The 17,299-nt window shown below is 46.5% G+C and overlaps 1 protein-coding gene across 3 annotated transcripts in view; it reads right to left on the bottom strand.

Annotated features, from left to right (window-relative positions):
* MAPK14 (mitogen-activated protein kinase 14) overlaps positions 1-17,299 on the bottom strand; it is a 90,719-nt gene that overhangs the window by 11,120 nt on the left and 62,300 nt on the right. The window contains exons 6-9 of one of the 3 annotated variants that reach the window (XM_075555206.1): positions 16,521-16,568; positions 13,495-13,609; positions 12,792-12,863; positions 3,663-3,742 (exon numbers count right to left, since the gene is read on the bottom strand). In XM_075555206.1, coding sequence (XP_075411321.1) covers positions 3,663-3,742; positions 12,792-12,863; positions 13,495-13,609; positions 16,521-16,568 — 315 coding nt within the window. Of the gene's footprint in view, positions 1-3,662; positions 3,743-12,777; positions 12,864-13,494; positions 13,610-16,520; positions 16,569-17,299 lie in introns of all 3 variants that reach the window. The other 2 variants (XM_075555207.1, XM_075555208.1) reach the window with 2 other exon arrangements.

Consider the following 17,299-nt stretch of genomic DNA (forward strand, 5'->3'; position numbering starts at 1 on the left):
CTTGTGGCTTCCATCAATAATCTTTCCACCCTTGCTCACCCTCTGAACGCACACTTCCTGGTAGCCAGCTCACTGGGAAAGCCAGCTGGCAGCCGGCCAGCAGGGGAGAGCTGGGGCCCAGTGTGCCGGCCTGTCCTTCACACTGCCCAGCCCACAGTTAGAGGGGCAGGGGCTTCTTTTAACAGACTCACTGCTCCTGCTCAACAAATGACCTAATCAAAAGGACCTGGCTGTAAAAGTGACGAGCAGCCGGGCAAGCATCCCGCCACTTCTCCTGTCCTTTCTGAGAAGAGCACTTGGCCTGGGCGTGTCTATGCTCCTCATCTTTAGTCAAAGGGGCGGGGGGGGGCTTTTCATTCCCACTAACACTCAAAGGGGGCAGTCCCACCCTGTCCTACAGGGTTTGCCGAGTCGAAACCAACCTGATGGCAGTGAGTTTGGTTTTAGTCAACAGGTCATCCTCTCATCAGGAGTCTCGGAAGAATCTGTTCTAGGGGAGTGCATGAAAGGGCCTATGCCTGTTAAATAGGATTTTTGTTTATTTCCACCTTGTCTGAAGTCATCCACCATGGCTGAGATTTCTTTCTTATGGTATAAGCAGGGGTTCTGCTGGTGCGGTGGTTAATTGGCTGCCAACCAAAAGGTGAGTGGCCCGAGCCCACCAGAGGCTCTGTGGGAGAACGATGTGGCAGTCTGCATGCCTGTTAAATAGGATTTTTGTTTATTTCCACCTTGTCTGAAGTCATCCACCATGGCTGAGATTTCTTTCTTATGGTATAAGCAGGGGTTCTGCTGGTGCGGTGGTTAATTGGCTGCCAACCAAAAGGTGAGTGGCCCGAGCCCACCAGAGGCTCTGTGGGGGAACGATGTGGCAGTCTGCGCCCGTGACGCCTTACAGCCTCAGAAACCCACCGGGGCCAGTCTACTTTGCCCTTGAGGCTCGTGACGAGTGGGATCCAAAGGCAGTGGGTTTGGTTTGGTTTTTGTGTGACTTTGGGCAAGTGACAACCTCCCTGGCCCTGCTGCAAAGCCCGAGAGCTTCACTCTCCACCACCTGGGGCTGGAGCAGGGCTTAAAAGAACGGCTGCAGGAGTCCCAGCACTGAATTGGGGGCGAGGTCGTGGTTTAGTCAGCCCCCCTCCCCGCACACTCAGCTGGGAGTGAGCCCCTGGTGGGGGCTGCATGGCCCTGGGGTTATGGCGCATCCAAACTTGCTGAAGTCCACGTACTTTCTCCACTCTGCATGTCCTCCTAACTTACTGACTGACATGCTACCCAAATGCTGGCAAGACTGGATGACTTTTCAGCAGCACTGGAAACAGCCGTGGGCTTTGTTTCCCACATACCTTCATTGATACTTTGAAGACTTTCAATCATCTGGCTTTGCTATTTTCCCCCAGAGTATGTCCCACCCGTAATGTTCTCACGAGTCCCAGCCAGCTCCATCGACAGTGGGCCTGGGTTTTGCTTCACGCCCCTCTGAGTGTTTAGACTACCTTTACCTACTTGATACAAGTCCACCGGAAAGAAAACCTCTCTAGTTACACCCACACAGCGTTGCTTGAGTAAATGCTACCATATTCTGGTAGTCAGTCTCATGATGCCCAGCTTTCCAGCGTCAAGCTCTGCACAGGGGCGCTCCAAAAGGTTTGTGGGAAATCCTACTAGCACCCTGGAAAGCATCATTTCAGTACTTGTGCATGTAACGGCAAGGCAGTGAATAAAGTTGATTTTAAATGAAAAGTATCCCCTTTCGATTGAAGAAAGAACAGCCATGACCTTCCAACTTCACTTTTCCATGGACTTGGAAGCCTTGTCCTCCAGTCCAGCCGTGTGGATGCACGCTGTACCCCCACTTCACATTAGAGAGAGACAGCATTGTGCCATGCGGCCAGTGTTAGCTGTTTCTTAAACAGCACTGAAAGCCTCACGATGGGTAGACACTATTCTGACCACACTTTACTTGAACCGCTTCCTGTGACTAATAGCACGTCTTTATTCACAGGACAGATGGCTGGGGGGTGGAAATGGGGACTGAGAGTATGTCATTCCCAGACAGGGAAAGGAATTGCTACCTCAGTCTCATTAGGCTATTCATGAACTAACAGTTGGCAGAGACCCAGTGCCTGGCCCCATGTCCCCTACATGGATCTTTCTACGCAAAATGCAGTAAAAACAAAAGAAAGAAAGAACGAACGAACAACAGCACCGTCCTCTCTGGAATCCTCTCATATTTCTTCGGATTCATTCCCGTCTGGCTTCTGCATTTCATTAAGCCGAAGCAAACACTTCTTCAGGTTGACACCATGGACAACCACTCTGACGAGGGCTTTCAGAGCAGAATGAGGTCACTGGAGAACACAGTTTAGATCATCCTCTCTGAGCATCTGGGATCTAGTCTCATCTCTGCCAAGGGACTCAGTGCATGACCTGGGCAGGTCATAGCCATCCTGAGCTTTGGCTTCTCATCTTAATTAGGTAAGTGAAACCAAGGAAAACGGGGCTAGCACATCCCTCGGAGGAGAAATTCAGAAATACGTGGGGCAATGTTGTTCTTCTGAGGAACGCACCAGATACGTACCGAACAGTGACAGTCTGTATTTTGTCAAGGAGACGATGAACAGCTCAGACTCACCTGCTCATGCCTGCCTGAAGCTATTCAGCGGTCTTCCCACTGGGCAAAGGGGCCCCTTCAGTTCTGAAACGTTGGGAGAAGAACCCAGGGAAACGCAACCAAAACTTGCCTCAATAGCTCCTTTGCCCTTTTATGCAACTCACGGTGGCAGCCATGGGTGGTGGCAGGACTAGAGTGGGGCAGGGAGAAAGACTGGGCTTTCATGGCTTACCGCGTGTTTATTGCCCGAGAAAATGACACAAAGCAGAAAGTCGCAGCCAAAGTAAGCGGGGCCATAGCCCCATAGCCTCACTCTTGAAATCCCTGCTGAGTTGTGGGACCCACTAGCTATGGGTCCCCTGCTCAGGCAGTTCAGTGCCTTGTATTTACCTAAGGCTGTGGGAGGAAGAAGGTGCAGCCACACTGCCATGGCTTGGGGGTGTAAGGACCAGGGGTGTGTCCTTTGGTTGAGGACCAAGTTGAGAAGTAGCCCTTGGGGAGAGACACCTTACACAGGGTGTCTGCTCTGAAACCAGAAGTGCATGGCTCCTGGGAGAGGTTGGTTAATGGCATGCAGCTAATGCCCGGTTCGTTCTTCTAGGGATGCAGCTGCACTAACAGTAAAGTTTGCGCTCTGAGGACAAGCATTATCCAAAGAGCGAATGGGCTCTTGAGTATATGTAAGACTTCTAAAAAATGTTTAAGAAGACTTCTGAGAAACAGGGCTTGAGAACAAACAATCAGAATTTGCATGAATTCTGGGATGAAGTGATTTCCAATCCCGTTGTTTTACTGGGACACTATTTCCTCGTAGAGGCCCCATGGTCGTCACACACACCCGGAAGAGTGAGAGAGAGGGAAAAACATACTTGCACACACAGGCGCCCACCCGCAGCCTTGCACCGCACCCAAAGTCAGTGCACAGTAGGCGCGCGTTCTTACAAACACACCTGACGCAAAGTGCAGAGCGATGGAAGGCAGGTGGCAGAGGAAAGAGGAACGCAGGTTCCCAAAAGGGCAGATAATTACAATCAAAGCATCAACTCACAGACTCTGAGGAGATTTTCTTCAAAAGATCAGCCCCTGGGGTTCCAACGAGTCTTAAAATGAGCTTCAACTGATCAATATCTAATGGTAAACTATAAAGGAAAATGTTGGGACAAAATAAAAATGAAAAAACAAACGACAAACAAAACAAAACGGACGAACAAACATAAAATCCCAACTAAAGTGAAAAAGTTGGAAAAAAATAAAAACAACCCAGCAAAACAAAACCCCAAAATGACGACTTCACCTAGTCCACCGCTTCTGCAGGATGGTCACTTCAAGTAGAACACGTCCTCCTGTACAGATTTTAAATGCTACCACACATGACCCATCTACGTTCATTCTGTGCATATGTCAACATGAAGCCGAAAAGACTCCAGCAGGGCACTTAGCTGCCAAAGGCAGCTTTACTCCGTTCACAGGCCCTGCCCATTCCTACCTCCCTCCACCTTGCACTCCTACTAAAGCATGAGTGGCCAGCCAAGCAAAAGGCACTGGTAAGCAAAGTATTACAGACAGGCAGGGGTAAAAGCAGCAGAGCACAGGAGCCAGGCGAATGCAGGCCTATTTGTGAATAGCCTTGGCCTAAAGGGTTTGTAACCTGACATTGGGAAGGCTGCCATGGTCTCAAGGCCCAACCGCTTGGTCAAGCCTGCCTCTTGTACAGCCCAGAGAATTGCGACCATCGGCCAGCAGAGGGCATTCCTCCACTGCACGTCCTTTCAGGAGAGCCTGGTGAAGAAAACCGCCTGTGCTGGAGCCGTTCCTTCTGGCCCCGAAGCACCAGCGGTCACTCTAAGTTTCAGCATTTGCGGACTCAGCTAGGAATGGTAGTGGCTGCTACATCCATCCCAAAGCATTGGTTATCTCTTTCTGATTCTGAATCTTCACCTTGCAAAGACCTGTTGGTGGAAGTCTATCACTAATGGAAGCAGCAAACAAATTCCGCATTTTTTTTTTAATCACTTGCTTGCCTTAAGCCAGAAAATGAACTGATTCTGATGGCTCTGGTCTCCAAAAGAAAGTTTTAGGATGGTAAGAATCGCGTACATGTGCCTCAGTCCCAGTAGAGGGTTGCTGAGTCAGAACTGACTAGTGGCGAGGAGAGAGGGGGTTCTGGCTGCATACCGCTTGTCCTCCCTCCCCCATCCTTAGCAGACAGCTGATGTGAGCACAGGTCTTCAAGAGTCCCAGTGCCACTGGCATGAAGAGATAACTATGAGATCGCTTACTGGGACGTTCCGGACACATGGTTTTTGGAGCCCCTTTGTTGATGGCAGGCACTGGAAATGTTTGAGATTAAATTCACAAGAATTAAGTCCCCCTCATATCTTTCACGGGGACATTTAACTGGGTAGCTCTCCTATGGGGTGAATGTATGTCAGCGGTGAGAAATACACTGGACTACCTGCACCCTCACACAGCTGGCTTTACAGGCAGGCACCAACACCAGCCCCGGGGAGAAATGCTGGCGAGACTGGCGAGCCTGTGTCAGAGGCCATGCTGCCCACTGGCCGAGAAAGGCTGGGGAACTTGCGCCTCAGCTCATGGAATGACTCACGCGCACACGTTTTCTTATGCCAGAGATGAGTCATGTGCATACTACACGAGCAGTAGCATGTGCAAATATTAAGAAAAGAAACCAGGTCTTTGTGCTTTACACATAGTTTGATGGTAATGTGTGGAATTCTTGAAGGGTTGGAAGGAATCAGGACTGACTAGACCAGGTACGCCAAGGCGTCACACACATGGGTTGATGAACGTTAATCCCTCATCCTTGGTAATTCCCAACCACTCATCCTTATGGCATTGCGTACTTGATTCGCTTGGGCAAATTTTTGATTCTCTAGTTCTCCCACCTCGGTTTCTGAAAAAATAATGCTCGTGGACATGGCTGACACTGTGGTTTGAGGGTACACAGGTACACTGTCTCTACCTGAAGTGGCAAACGCTTTGACAAAAAGTAACTTAGGAGCAGATGGAAACACAAAGTTTCACAGTAGAGTTATTTCGAAACATGACTTATGCACTTTATTTGGTTGGAATTTATATGAATGTGCCTTTAGCATACCAGGTGGCTACAACAAGGCCTGCGTTAGGGAAAACTGGGGTGCAACACCGTAGCAACACTTGTATTATTCAGTGAGGCTTCCACAGTCGCCTGCAATCACATCAAACGACAGCAGTGGGATCTTACGGGAGTGTGCAAGGCTTTACTCTTCCCAGCGTCAGTGTCACGGCTTTGGTGGAACCTAATTATGACTCCTCTGAACGGCTGCAATACCAACCCTCCCACCACTGCCCCAAGTCCAGTCCCGATCATTTATTTATGATTCCATCTGACACTTCCCTTTTGGTAAACAGTCTTTCAAAAGCCCAAACAAAGAACCATGAAACAAATGGAAAACAAGATCATAAACCGCCTCCTGCCCCGCCAGCTTTCTATCATCCAAGCAGGCAGTTTCAACTGCTCCAGTTCTCCTGGAGGCATGCTGGTAACATGTTGGGCTGCTAACCACAAAGTCAGCAGTTCAAAACCACCAGATGCTCCTAGGGAGAAAGAAGAGTCTTTCTACTCCCGTAAGGAGCTACAGTCTTAGAAACCCACAGGAGCAGTTTTATGCTGTCATCCAGGGTCACTATGTGTGGACAACGACGTGATGGCAGTACGTTTGTGTTTTTGTTTGAGCTTCACCCTGCTAACTGAAAGGGTGCATCGTTTTTCAGTTCACCCAGAGGTAACTCAGAAAAAAGGCCCGGAGATCTACTTCTGAAAAAACAAGCTCCACCCCAATCTATTTGAGAAATACGCTCTCCCCCACCCGCCTTAAGCCACTGTGACCCACAGAAACAGTGATGTGGGGTGGGGCATGCCTTTCTCTCCCTCTGCTGCTGTAAAACTACAGGTCCCCGCCCCAGAGCCTCACACCCATGGCCCTCTGTGACCTGGCAGCTTTTCCTCACTGACTCCGCCTGAGACGACTACTCCGTGATGCATTCAGTACTTCTCTGCACAGCGAATACGGCAGGCTCTCCTGAGCGCTGTCCTTACTTACGCAGGTCAGAGTCAAACAGCCTCCACTCCTGCCCTTTCCCAACTCTTTCCTCCTCTTCAAAGCCCTGTTCCAACAAGATCTCTGCCAGGGAGTCTTCCCAGATCTCTGCAGTCAGAATTCATCTCCACTCCTCCTCAACGCCCTCAGCTGCCCCTTGGCTGTTGTCATTTTTCTCACTCCGTCTGGTTTCATGATGGGTGAGAGAAACGGACACACACTGAGGTCACTGAGAGGCTTACTTCCATTCGTCTCACCATTCTGGTTTGGAGGATGAGTGCTATCTTATCTCCAGCACCTCCCTCAGAGGAGCTTAGTAATCAATCAAAAAGACTTGCTGTAACATGCAAATATAATATGCAATGTCTAGCTCCACACCTGTCCATCTCGCTCTCCGAACCCAGAAAAACCACACTTTCGGGAAACCCTGTGAACAAACAAAGTTAGTAAAGTTGCTGCAGTTAATAGCAGGCTGAGGACAGCTCTCAAGCGCTCCCGCCATCGCGTGTGTTCAGACGGCGCGCCAAGAGCCTGTGAGAGCTATGGACAAAGAGCGGGAGTAAAGGGGCGGGGGGGGGGGCAGCCCGTAGGAGGTGACGATGACACAATGCAGAGTGAAGATCAACAAGCAGCCCAAAGCACTTGCACAAGGAAGTGGCAGCATGCAGACCTCGGGAGGGATCAGCATTGGTTCTCTAAGAGGTGGCAGCTCCATGGTCTCGGGCCAGTCTTCCCACCGTTCCTGCTACTGTAAGACCGCCAGTCTGTGCAGGCGGCTAGGGCCAGAAGGGACGCACGTTAAGTAGCTAGAGAAGCAGAGCAAAGCACGCTTTACCATGCTATGGCAATGAGTTATTTCCATACCATTCTTCATAATAGGCTTAACCCTTCTTTACTCTGGGTAGGTTTTTTTTAAACCTCCAGCTAAAAATGGGCTTTAGTTTTAATGATCATAACTTCAAAATCGGAATAATTCCCTGACCTAAAGAAAAGGACAATTATTCAGCTCTAAAATTACTTTTCAGAACTAAGTTTCAACAGAAACAAAAGATTATTTGGATAGAATACGTAGATGGGGGTGGGGGAAGGAAAAGAAATAGCATCAACAGAAGAAAATAAACAACAGAAAACCTAAGGCAATGGGATACTGAAAGAGAAAATAGGAGAGGGAAAGAGTACTCACTTCTAAGTGCTAGAGTCTTAGGAAACCTCCAGCGGTGAGTTGAGATGAACAAAAGGACCAATTTCAGGACCTAGCTGTCATCCACCCTACTCAAGAGACCTGGTGGTGTAGTGAGTTATGTGCTGGGGAGCTAACCGCAAGGTCAACAGTTTGAAACCTCCAGCTGCTCTGACGGAGAAAGAGGAGGCTTTCTACTCCAGTAAAGACTTACAGTCCTGGAAACTCACAGGGGCAGTTCTACCCTGTTCTCTGTCCTGCAGGGTCACTAGGGAGTCAACTCGATGGCAGTGAGTCTGGCTTTTGGTTATTATCACCCACAGCTACTTCTTGTGAGCAGCAATTTTCAAAGAAAAAGCAAAACTAGAACACCGGTCTTGGGGAGAGCCGGATAACCCCCAGGCGACACACACGCCGGACTGGGATGAGAGTTACCCAATCTCCTTCTCGCCTTACTGTCAAATATTCAGTTTCCACTGCCACACAAGGAGAATTTAAGGTGCCTTAGGAAGGTGGACAAATCTGAGAATGTTAGCCTTTTCTGGGAAAATACCTTTATATTTTTGTACTAAAAACAGAAAGGCAATGAACAATTCAATATAATATTCTTCCTGAATAATTGTTAAGCTCCTTGCTTTTAGTGGAACTGCTTTTCAGAATGACAGGTAACACTGAGGAAGCAATGACCTGGAGGGAGTGGGTGATGTGAAGTTTTCTGGCTACGGACAGTGTTTTGTTTCTTAATCTGGGTCGTATGAATGTTGGTGGGTACAGGCAAGTCAAAAAGTACTGCTGTAAAAGCAGACCCCTTTGTAAGTAAAAACATCAAAATGCTGTTACTGTCTTTGACATAGCCTCCATCGAGGTTTCTACATTTCTGTATGCGGTGCTTGTCTGTCTAACCCGGCCTAAAGAAGTCTGCGCTCTTGAATGCATGCTACATCAAAACAGCAGCTTTGGCATCCTCTAAGGATTCAACCCCTGCGTGTCATTTTTCTGGAACTTTGGGAATCAATGAGAAGATGGAGACCAGGGCTGGAGGTCCACCAGGTACCGTTCCCAGTGCAATTCTCACAGCAGACAGCACTCGCCCCTCAAAGAATGAGCAGGCGTGCTGTCGGGTTGGGAAGAAAATTCCTGGGAGCAACTTGGTTGGCTTTTATTCCTCACCAATGCCATCTTCCTTTTGCGTAAAGTGCTCCCGTGATTGTCCTGTGTCCTTCAAGAAAAGCCATCAAGTGACTGCGTTGGAATCCCCTAAACACCACTACAGGACGACGAAACTCATCTGCTCCCTTCCTCGGGCAGCAGAGCGTCAAGTTTTAATAGTCACGTCTGCTAAATAGCTGTGGGTTGTTTCTTCTTCTTCCACAATCACAAGCATTTGAAATCAGTTAGCACTACAGTGAGTCTACAAGAGGAAGTCCTGCCAATCTCTTCCTATAAAAATTAGAGCCCAGAATACTGGAAGGGGCAATTCTAGCTACTGTGTGACATTGAGCCGAGATGAGTGGTGAGCCACGCAAGGGTCCCTCGTGCAAGAGCACACCTGGAGAGAGATTCTGCAGCCTCACGCCCACCTAAACAAGAAAGTGTGAAGCTGGGGCCCCCGATACACCTCATCAACTAGGCTTATAAGAGTTTCCTTAAAACAAGCAAAAAAGAAAAAAGCCCACACAATTATTGAGCTTGATGGAAAGGTTCTGGAAAATCACAAATGAACTTCATTTCCAACTTGGTCCGATGTAATGAGCTCTGAGACGCAGTGAACACTTACCTTCGGGGCACTCGAGCTGTTATATAAGAATAGCACAGGAGTTTCGCTCACAAGAGACAAAATGCAGGAAGAGAGAAAACAAAAGGAGCCTTGCAGATCTATCACCGCACAGTCTAGAGCAGTGGTTCTCAAGCCGTGGGTCGCGGCCCCCTTGGGGGTTCAATGACTCTTTCACAGGGGTCGCCTGACTCGTAACATAGAAAAATTACAGTGATGAAGTAGCAGTGAAATAATTTTCCTCACAACATGAGGGACTGTATTCAAGGGTCGCCCTGGCCTCGCCAGCCTGAGTGGCTTCTCTGGCCCAGGCGGTGCAGCCCTGAGCATTTCCTGGGCTGGGGCTGGGGGTACTGGCAAGGGTTGTTGCTGAGAACCACGCCGCCATGTCCAAGGACACCAAGCTGGACGGCGGCTTTAGTATTAAATGCACTGGATAGGAGAAAGGAGGAGACAAATGGAGTCAGCCACATGCAAAAACTATCGGTGTGACGCAATTATGAAAACCGTGAACTTGGCACCACACACAAACTATACCCCGAGTTCTTTGCCTGAGACACAAGAGACGTTTCCTAACACCTCTCCAGGGCCCCAAGACAATCGTTCTACCTTGCTAACTTTCTGATCTCGTAGGTACATAAAAGAACACAAAAGAGGTCTAATAAGATAACTTGTTAGCAAGGTTAAAACAGAAAGCCCCGCAGGGCTAACGCTAGATGCTGCCATGGCTGGCTGCACGCGAGAACCCCCAGCACACACCAAGGTCTGGGCTCTGACTCAGCCGACCAGAGCCGAGTCCCGGGAGCAGTGCCCAGACAGCTGGCGGGTCTGAAAGCTCCCCGAAAGTGATTCTGACGCACAATGGGGGTAAAAGACAAGATGGGGGCGGGGCGGGGATCACCCTTTGATCCTCTCCCCAACTTGTCAGAGGCAACCCAAGCTACAGCTATAGAGCTGGAAACGGATGAGAAGAGGGTTATGTAAGTTCCAGCTGCAATTTCTCTGATTTTGATTTTTATAATCTAGGAGAACATCTGCCTGAAAAAGCCAAAGGAGACAACGGAGAAGTCTCAACATTAGAATTTCTAAATGAATTCCTCTGCAGAATAAAGGGAATCTTTGGTGAAAAAATTTAAACATGAAGTCGCCCACCTAAATCTCATGCTAGGGAAGCGAGTATGTGTCATGGGAAGATCTCTTACAGGTTGGAGGTTGGCATTCACAAAGAGCCAAGCCATCAGGGAGTAAGGAGACAGCTGTCTGTCTGTGAGATGAGACTGTAAGGGCACATGGACAATACCTCGAAACCCTTCCCCCAGTGTCTGCCAAAGTGATCCATTCTTGCCACAGAATCGAAAGAAAGAAAAAAGGGCTTTAAAGATTCATAGTTTGATGACAACAAGGTGGCAGGGGGAAGGGAACAGTCATTTCTCCAAAGCCTTTAAGGGCAATGATGGCTGTCTTTTGACTGATATTATCTCACTGGATTCTCCCAACAGCCTGATGAGGCGTTATAGACTCTGATGATCATGTTATGGCGTAAAGAAACCAAGGCACACAGAGTTAGGAAACTCGCTCAAAGTCACGCAGCTGGGAATGAAAGAGTGGAACCCAGAGGGCTTCTTCCCGAGCCTGTGCTCTTAATCAGGGCACTGCACTGCCTGCGTCTCGGGCCACTTTGTGTGGATGGGGCATCTGTGACAGACTGGGGCTCAGGTGGCGAGAGAGAAGAGGAAGGGCAGCAGGCTTGGGAGGGCAGAATGAAGAGTGGGGACCTGGAGTATACACCCACAGAAGAGGGAGAGGACCAATTTTCTCTAAAGTCCCTTAGCTGGGATTATAATGTACATGCCACCTCTGTGAGAAACAGTTGTTAGGTAAATCAGGCCAAGGGCAAAGGAGAAATACCAGCAGACGAATCTAACATGCTGGGGTGAAGAAGAGTTAAGATGAGCTAGGTGCAGGAAGATTCTATTTAATGTGCTTAGCAACCCAGTAGTAATATACACAGGGAAATAAAGGGCTTTACCTGAAGGGCTGGGGCTTTTCAGTTGATTAGGGAAGTATCCTCTCATTAGCTGAGACAGTGAAAATCCCTGAATAGAGGGCATGAACTTCAAGCCACCATAGGGGTATAGCTCAAACTGTAAGCAGTAAGTTGATGTTCTGGTTCATTGAAAACTCAGGGTGAGTCTGCTTAGGTGAAGGGCTGGGACAGCTTTTCTGTCTGTCAGCATGACGAAACAGAGGTAACTGCAGAGAGATGTGCACAAGTACAAATTCCCTCAGAGGTTGGCCAACAGGACTTTGCTGTCTTCCCTAATTCTAGACACACAGAAGGGGACTTTGCTGCAAAATTTCACACAAAGTTTTTTGAAGCCCCTTCGGAGTTAGACATTTTTGTTTTTTTCTTATCTAAACATAATCCCCAAGTGGAACTTCCAGGAGTTCCAATCAACCATATTCTGCCTTTATGTTGCTAAACCATGAAGTGAGCACGTAGCAGACAGGAGAGGGTCTAAAGTCAAGGGCCACGATGATGCACACATTAGACAATAAGGCTGGCAGTAAATTAAGGGTTGGCTACAATCTAGGATAAAAATAAAGTTGTACTGGAAAAAAAGGTGCACATGTCAGGATGACCTTCTCACGTCTTGTTTTTACTATGTGTTGTTAAACAACAAACATGACGAGTCAGCAGGTGTATCATTACAGGGACCAAATATAGCCTTTTTAATATGTCAAGCAAACATGAAAGGAAGATATCCCTGATTTATAACTGGCTATCGTGAGCTCATTAAGGGTTTGTACAGGCAGATTGACCCTGCTTGGGATCGAGAGCTTCTTTCGAGCAAGCTCATGGTACCAGGACGGCTGCAGCAAGATTAACACAACAGGGCAAAAACACGACATAGGAAAGGTTTAAAGTGTTTGCCAGTGTAGGAGGAATTTCCCCAACTCCTACAAGTAAACCAAAGCCTTTTTCACAGGAAGTCCTCATGGTGCACATCTGGACCAAGAATGCTGGCAGTCCAGAGATTTCCCTAGAGGCAGGTAGAATACACTTTCACGAACACGGCAGTACAGACGGGACACAGGAATCCAAAACCTTGTAAAGGATACGGTCCGTTCCAGGAAACAACGTCCTTCCAGTCAACAGCTCGGCCATTATGCATCCCACTGACCAGATGTCAACTGGCAAAATTAAACAGAGAAAGAGAGAAGGGGTGGGGGGAAAGCAGAAACAACATCACGATGATTATACTTGGCCAAAAATGGAGCCATGCCTACAGGTGACACAGTTACATTTAAGACCACTTAAGACGTCTGAAGTTCATTTCTAATGTTAGCCCTGCCCGTGTCTCCCTCAGATAATAATCATAGTAACAACAACAATGCTGCCTCTGCCCCAGCCCCACCTCCGTCAAGGGCTTCGAAGGAGCACCAATGCAAATATCAGTTAAGCACAAGAAACGAGGGCTGTTCAAAGTGACAACAGCTCTTTGTTGGTACAGTGGTGGATTTTCCCAAGAAATAGAGGGGCTGTGCCTATGTACAACTTGTCTGCAGGGGTACTCAGAGAATATATTGAAGATGTGGATAAATTAAAAAAACAAACAAACAAACCTAACCAAAAAATCCTCAGTGGTCAAATCCAAGAGTCTGACAACTGTAGGAGCGTTTTTGATGTCCCTCCTATTTGACCGAGTGAAATGTTCTCCTGTTTGTAGGCTTTCACAGGGTCACGGAGGGATCTCCACTCCCGAGGACACACAATGCACCAACAGGGCACCAGCTGGACCCTGGCTAGCAAGGCAAGCAATACCTGTCTGGTTGTAATGCATCCAGTTCAGCATGATCTCGGGAGCCCTGTACCACCTGGTGGCCACGTAACCTGTCATTTCATCATCTGTATGCCGAGCCAGTCCAAAATCCAGGATCTAAGGGAGAGGAGAAATTAGACACTGAAACAGACAGAATGCTATGATTTGTAAAGTAGGCAGGAAACTAACTCCGGGGCCGTACAAAAAAAGAACCAGTAGTACTCCCATGCGCAGATTCCCCTCTCTTGGAATGCCTGGCAAACACAAAGCAGGACGTTTTTAAAACTAAAATTCTACAAAGCAAAATAAAACAACTCGTAGGTATTTAACCAAGACTCGTTGGGGCAACAGAAATGGAAACATTGTCTCTACATGAAGATGAACAGCTGCTTTATTTAGGATTGGGCTTCTCTATCTGATATTCAGAATATAATTTTCCTTTTGATGACTCCATTACATTTCTGATTTAACTTTATCTTAAAATGAAAACAAGTTTCACTTGCAATGTCACTGAAACAGCTTACTAAATTCTTTATGATTTAAATTTCAAAATCTGATTTCCCTAAGGCCACTATGACGCCCCTCCATTTTATTTATTTTGTTGTGTTGAGAATATACCCAGCACACTGCATACCATGTGCAACTCAGTGACCCTGATTAGGTTCTTTGAATTGCACGACCATTCCCACCTTTCTGTACTGACTGTTCCTCCCTTATCGGCATAAGTCAATTGCCCCCTCAGGTTCCTATCTAATTGCTATTGCTGTTCTTCATCCCAGAAAGAGTTCTTAAAAGAGCACAATGCTCAGGGCAGACCTTTTTCTTTTTCATTGCTAAGTTAAACTCTTGTTTGGTTTTAGGAAAACTTCAGGAGATATTTTTTTGGTGTGAGATGATCGCGGGACCAAAGTTTCAGGTGTTCACCCCCCGAAAGTCGAGAGACCATGAGAACTTGTGCTGCACTCTCCCTCTTTCGATCAGGTTTCTTCTGTGAAATAATTGATCCAAAAATGTTCACTTATGACAGCCAGGTCCTTCTGGTCGCCAGTCAGTTCCTCTGTTCTCCCGTCAGTTGTTCACCGGGGCAATTAGCCACACATCCCATATCCTCCTTTGGCTCCCAATTCTCCCCCATCCTCTGTTGTTTTGGGTGAACAGACATCCCTTTGACCTTGAATGATCCTTTGCAGGCTTTTAAGCACAAGGTACTATGCAATGAACTAGAAGGGGGAACAGAGGCACTAACTCTATGATTAGGTCAATTAACCATTCCTGTGAAACTATGACCCTCTACAACCCCAAACCAAGGATCCACATCTCACAAAGGGTTTGGTTTTCTATAAGCAGACTTAGCAGCTATTCTTTAAAATTTTTTTAAAAAAATCAGGATTGCATTGAATTAATAGATTGCTTTGGGTAGTATTGACTACAACATTAATTTGGTTAGTATTGTTAACAATATTATATCTTTCAATCCAAAAACATAGATCATCTTTCCAATTGATTCAGTCTTCTTTAGGTCTAAGTCTTACATCTAATGCTAAGTCTTCTTAACATTTTTTATACTTTTATGGTGTAAGTCCTTCATATGCCTGGCTCAGTATATTCCTAGGCATTTTATTCTTTTAGATACTATTATAAATGCAATTGTTTCTCTCTAATTTCTCTTTCAGATGGTTCATCTCTGGTGCAGAGAAACCCAAGTGACTTTTGTTTGTGGACCTTATAATCTTCAACACATTACTAAATTCTTCTATTAGCCCTAGAAGTTTCCTTATGAATTTCTTAGGATTTTCTATTTATAGGATGAATAAAGGTAATTTTACTACTATTTCCCCCTCGCCTAGTAATGGATACCTTTTACTTCTTTTTCTTGTCTTCCTGCTCTGGCTAGAAATTTTATTACAATACTGAACAGAAGTGGAAGAGTGGCACTCTTGTCCCCAATTTCAAGGAGAAAGCTCATTCACCATTCTCCACTCAGTATTAATATTGGCTTTGGGATTCTCACACATACCTTGAAACATTCCAGTCTTCTTTGGGGGGGGGGGTGTTGGATTTTATCAAAAGGTTTTCTGCATCCATCTAGATAATCATGTGATTCTTTTCCTTTGTTATATTGATGGGATACATTATGTGGCTTGATTTTCAAATGTTGACCTTGCTCTGCATTCCTGGGATAAGTCCAACTTTGCCACGCTGTACGATTCTTTTAGCATATGCTTGTTGGACTCAGTTCCCTAGCATTCTGCTGGAGGAATTCCACAGTCACGGGGGATATTAGCTTCTCAGTTCTCTTTCTTTCTGTGTTGTCATTGTCTGGTTTTCTGTTTGAGTCATAGGATGAATTAGCGAGCACTCCTCCCTTAATCTTTGGGAAGAGTTTAAACAGTACTGGAGTCACTTATTCTCTAAATGTTTGGAAAACCTCTTCAGTGACACCATCTGGTCTAGGTTGCTGGAAGATGTTTGATTTCTTCATTTGTTGTGGGAATGCTGAGACCGGTATTGGTTCTTAGCTCAGTCTGGGCCGGTCGTGTCCTTTCATGAACTTGTCCATTTCATCCCGCTTGTCCAGTCCGTTGCCATAAGTTCTTCACACTATTATGCCACATCTCTCTCTCTCTCCATTGCGTCGTGGTAGTGCCCACTTCCATTTAAAATTTTTTTTAGTTATTTCCACTTTTCCTCTTCTTTTGTCAAATTCTAAGTTTGTCAATATTAGTAATCTCTTCAAAGACCCAACTTCTGATTTTATTAGTTCCCGCCTCCTTTTTGGTTTGCGATTTATTTATTTATTTATTTGTGCTCTCATCTTTGCCGTTTTCTTTCTTCTGATAGGTTGAGGGTTAGTTTGAGGGCAGTATGACTTTCAGATAAAATATTATGGCTCAATAATCCCATTCCCTGATGGCCATGCAGATGGTCAAACATACAACTTCTACCAATTTGAGCTCTCTGGCATATTTCCTGGTTGGCCCTGTGGAAATTCAATAAGCAAACCACCACCAATGTCTGTCTATCTTACCTTCAACTCACAGTCTTCATTCACAGCTAGATTACTAGGCTTTAGGTCCTAGGAGAGAAGTACGGAGAGGACAGTGTCAGCTCATGATACCTAGTAAATTCTCTCTACTGATAACACTAAGGCCCCATGAGGGGCTCTACCTTCCATATTTGAGATACCTTTTCTCTTTCTTTTTTCTTATTGGGGGGGGGGCGTTGCAGTTTTATTTTTTAAACATTTTATTAGTGGCTCATACAACTCTTATCACAATCCATGCATATACATACATCAATTGTATAAAGCACATCTGTACATTCTTTGCCCTAATCATTTTCTTTTTTTTTCTTTTCTTTTTTAACATTTTATTAGGGGCTCATACAACTCTTATCACAATCCACACATACACATACATCAACTGTATAAAGCACATCCATACATTCCCTGCCCCATTCATTCTCAAAGCATTTGCTCTCCACTTAAGCCCTTTGCATCAGGTCCTCTTTTTTTTTTTCCCTCCCTCCCCGTTCCCCCCTCCCTCATGAGCCCTTGATAATCCACGGATTGTTATTTTGTCATATCTTGCCCTATCCGGAGTCTCTCCCGCCCCCTTCTCTGCCATTCATCTCCCAGGGAGGAAGTTACATGTGAATCCTTTTAATCAGTTCCCCCTTTCCAACACACTCACCCTCGCCCCAGCCTCGCCCCTCACACCCCTGGTCCTGAAGGTATCATCCACCCTGGATTCCCTGTACTTCCAGCTCCCATATGCACCAGTGTACAACCTCTGCCCTATCCAGTCC

This window comes from Tenrec ecaudatus, chromosome 7 (assembly GCF_050624435.1).
Source record: "Tenrec ecaudatus isolate mTenEca1 chromosome 7, mTenEca1.hap1, whole genome shotgun sequence".
NCBI classification, from domain to species: Eukaryota; Metazoa; Chordata; class Mammalia; order Afrosoricida; family Tenrecidae; genus Tenrec; species Tenrec ecaudatus.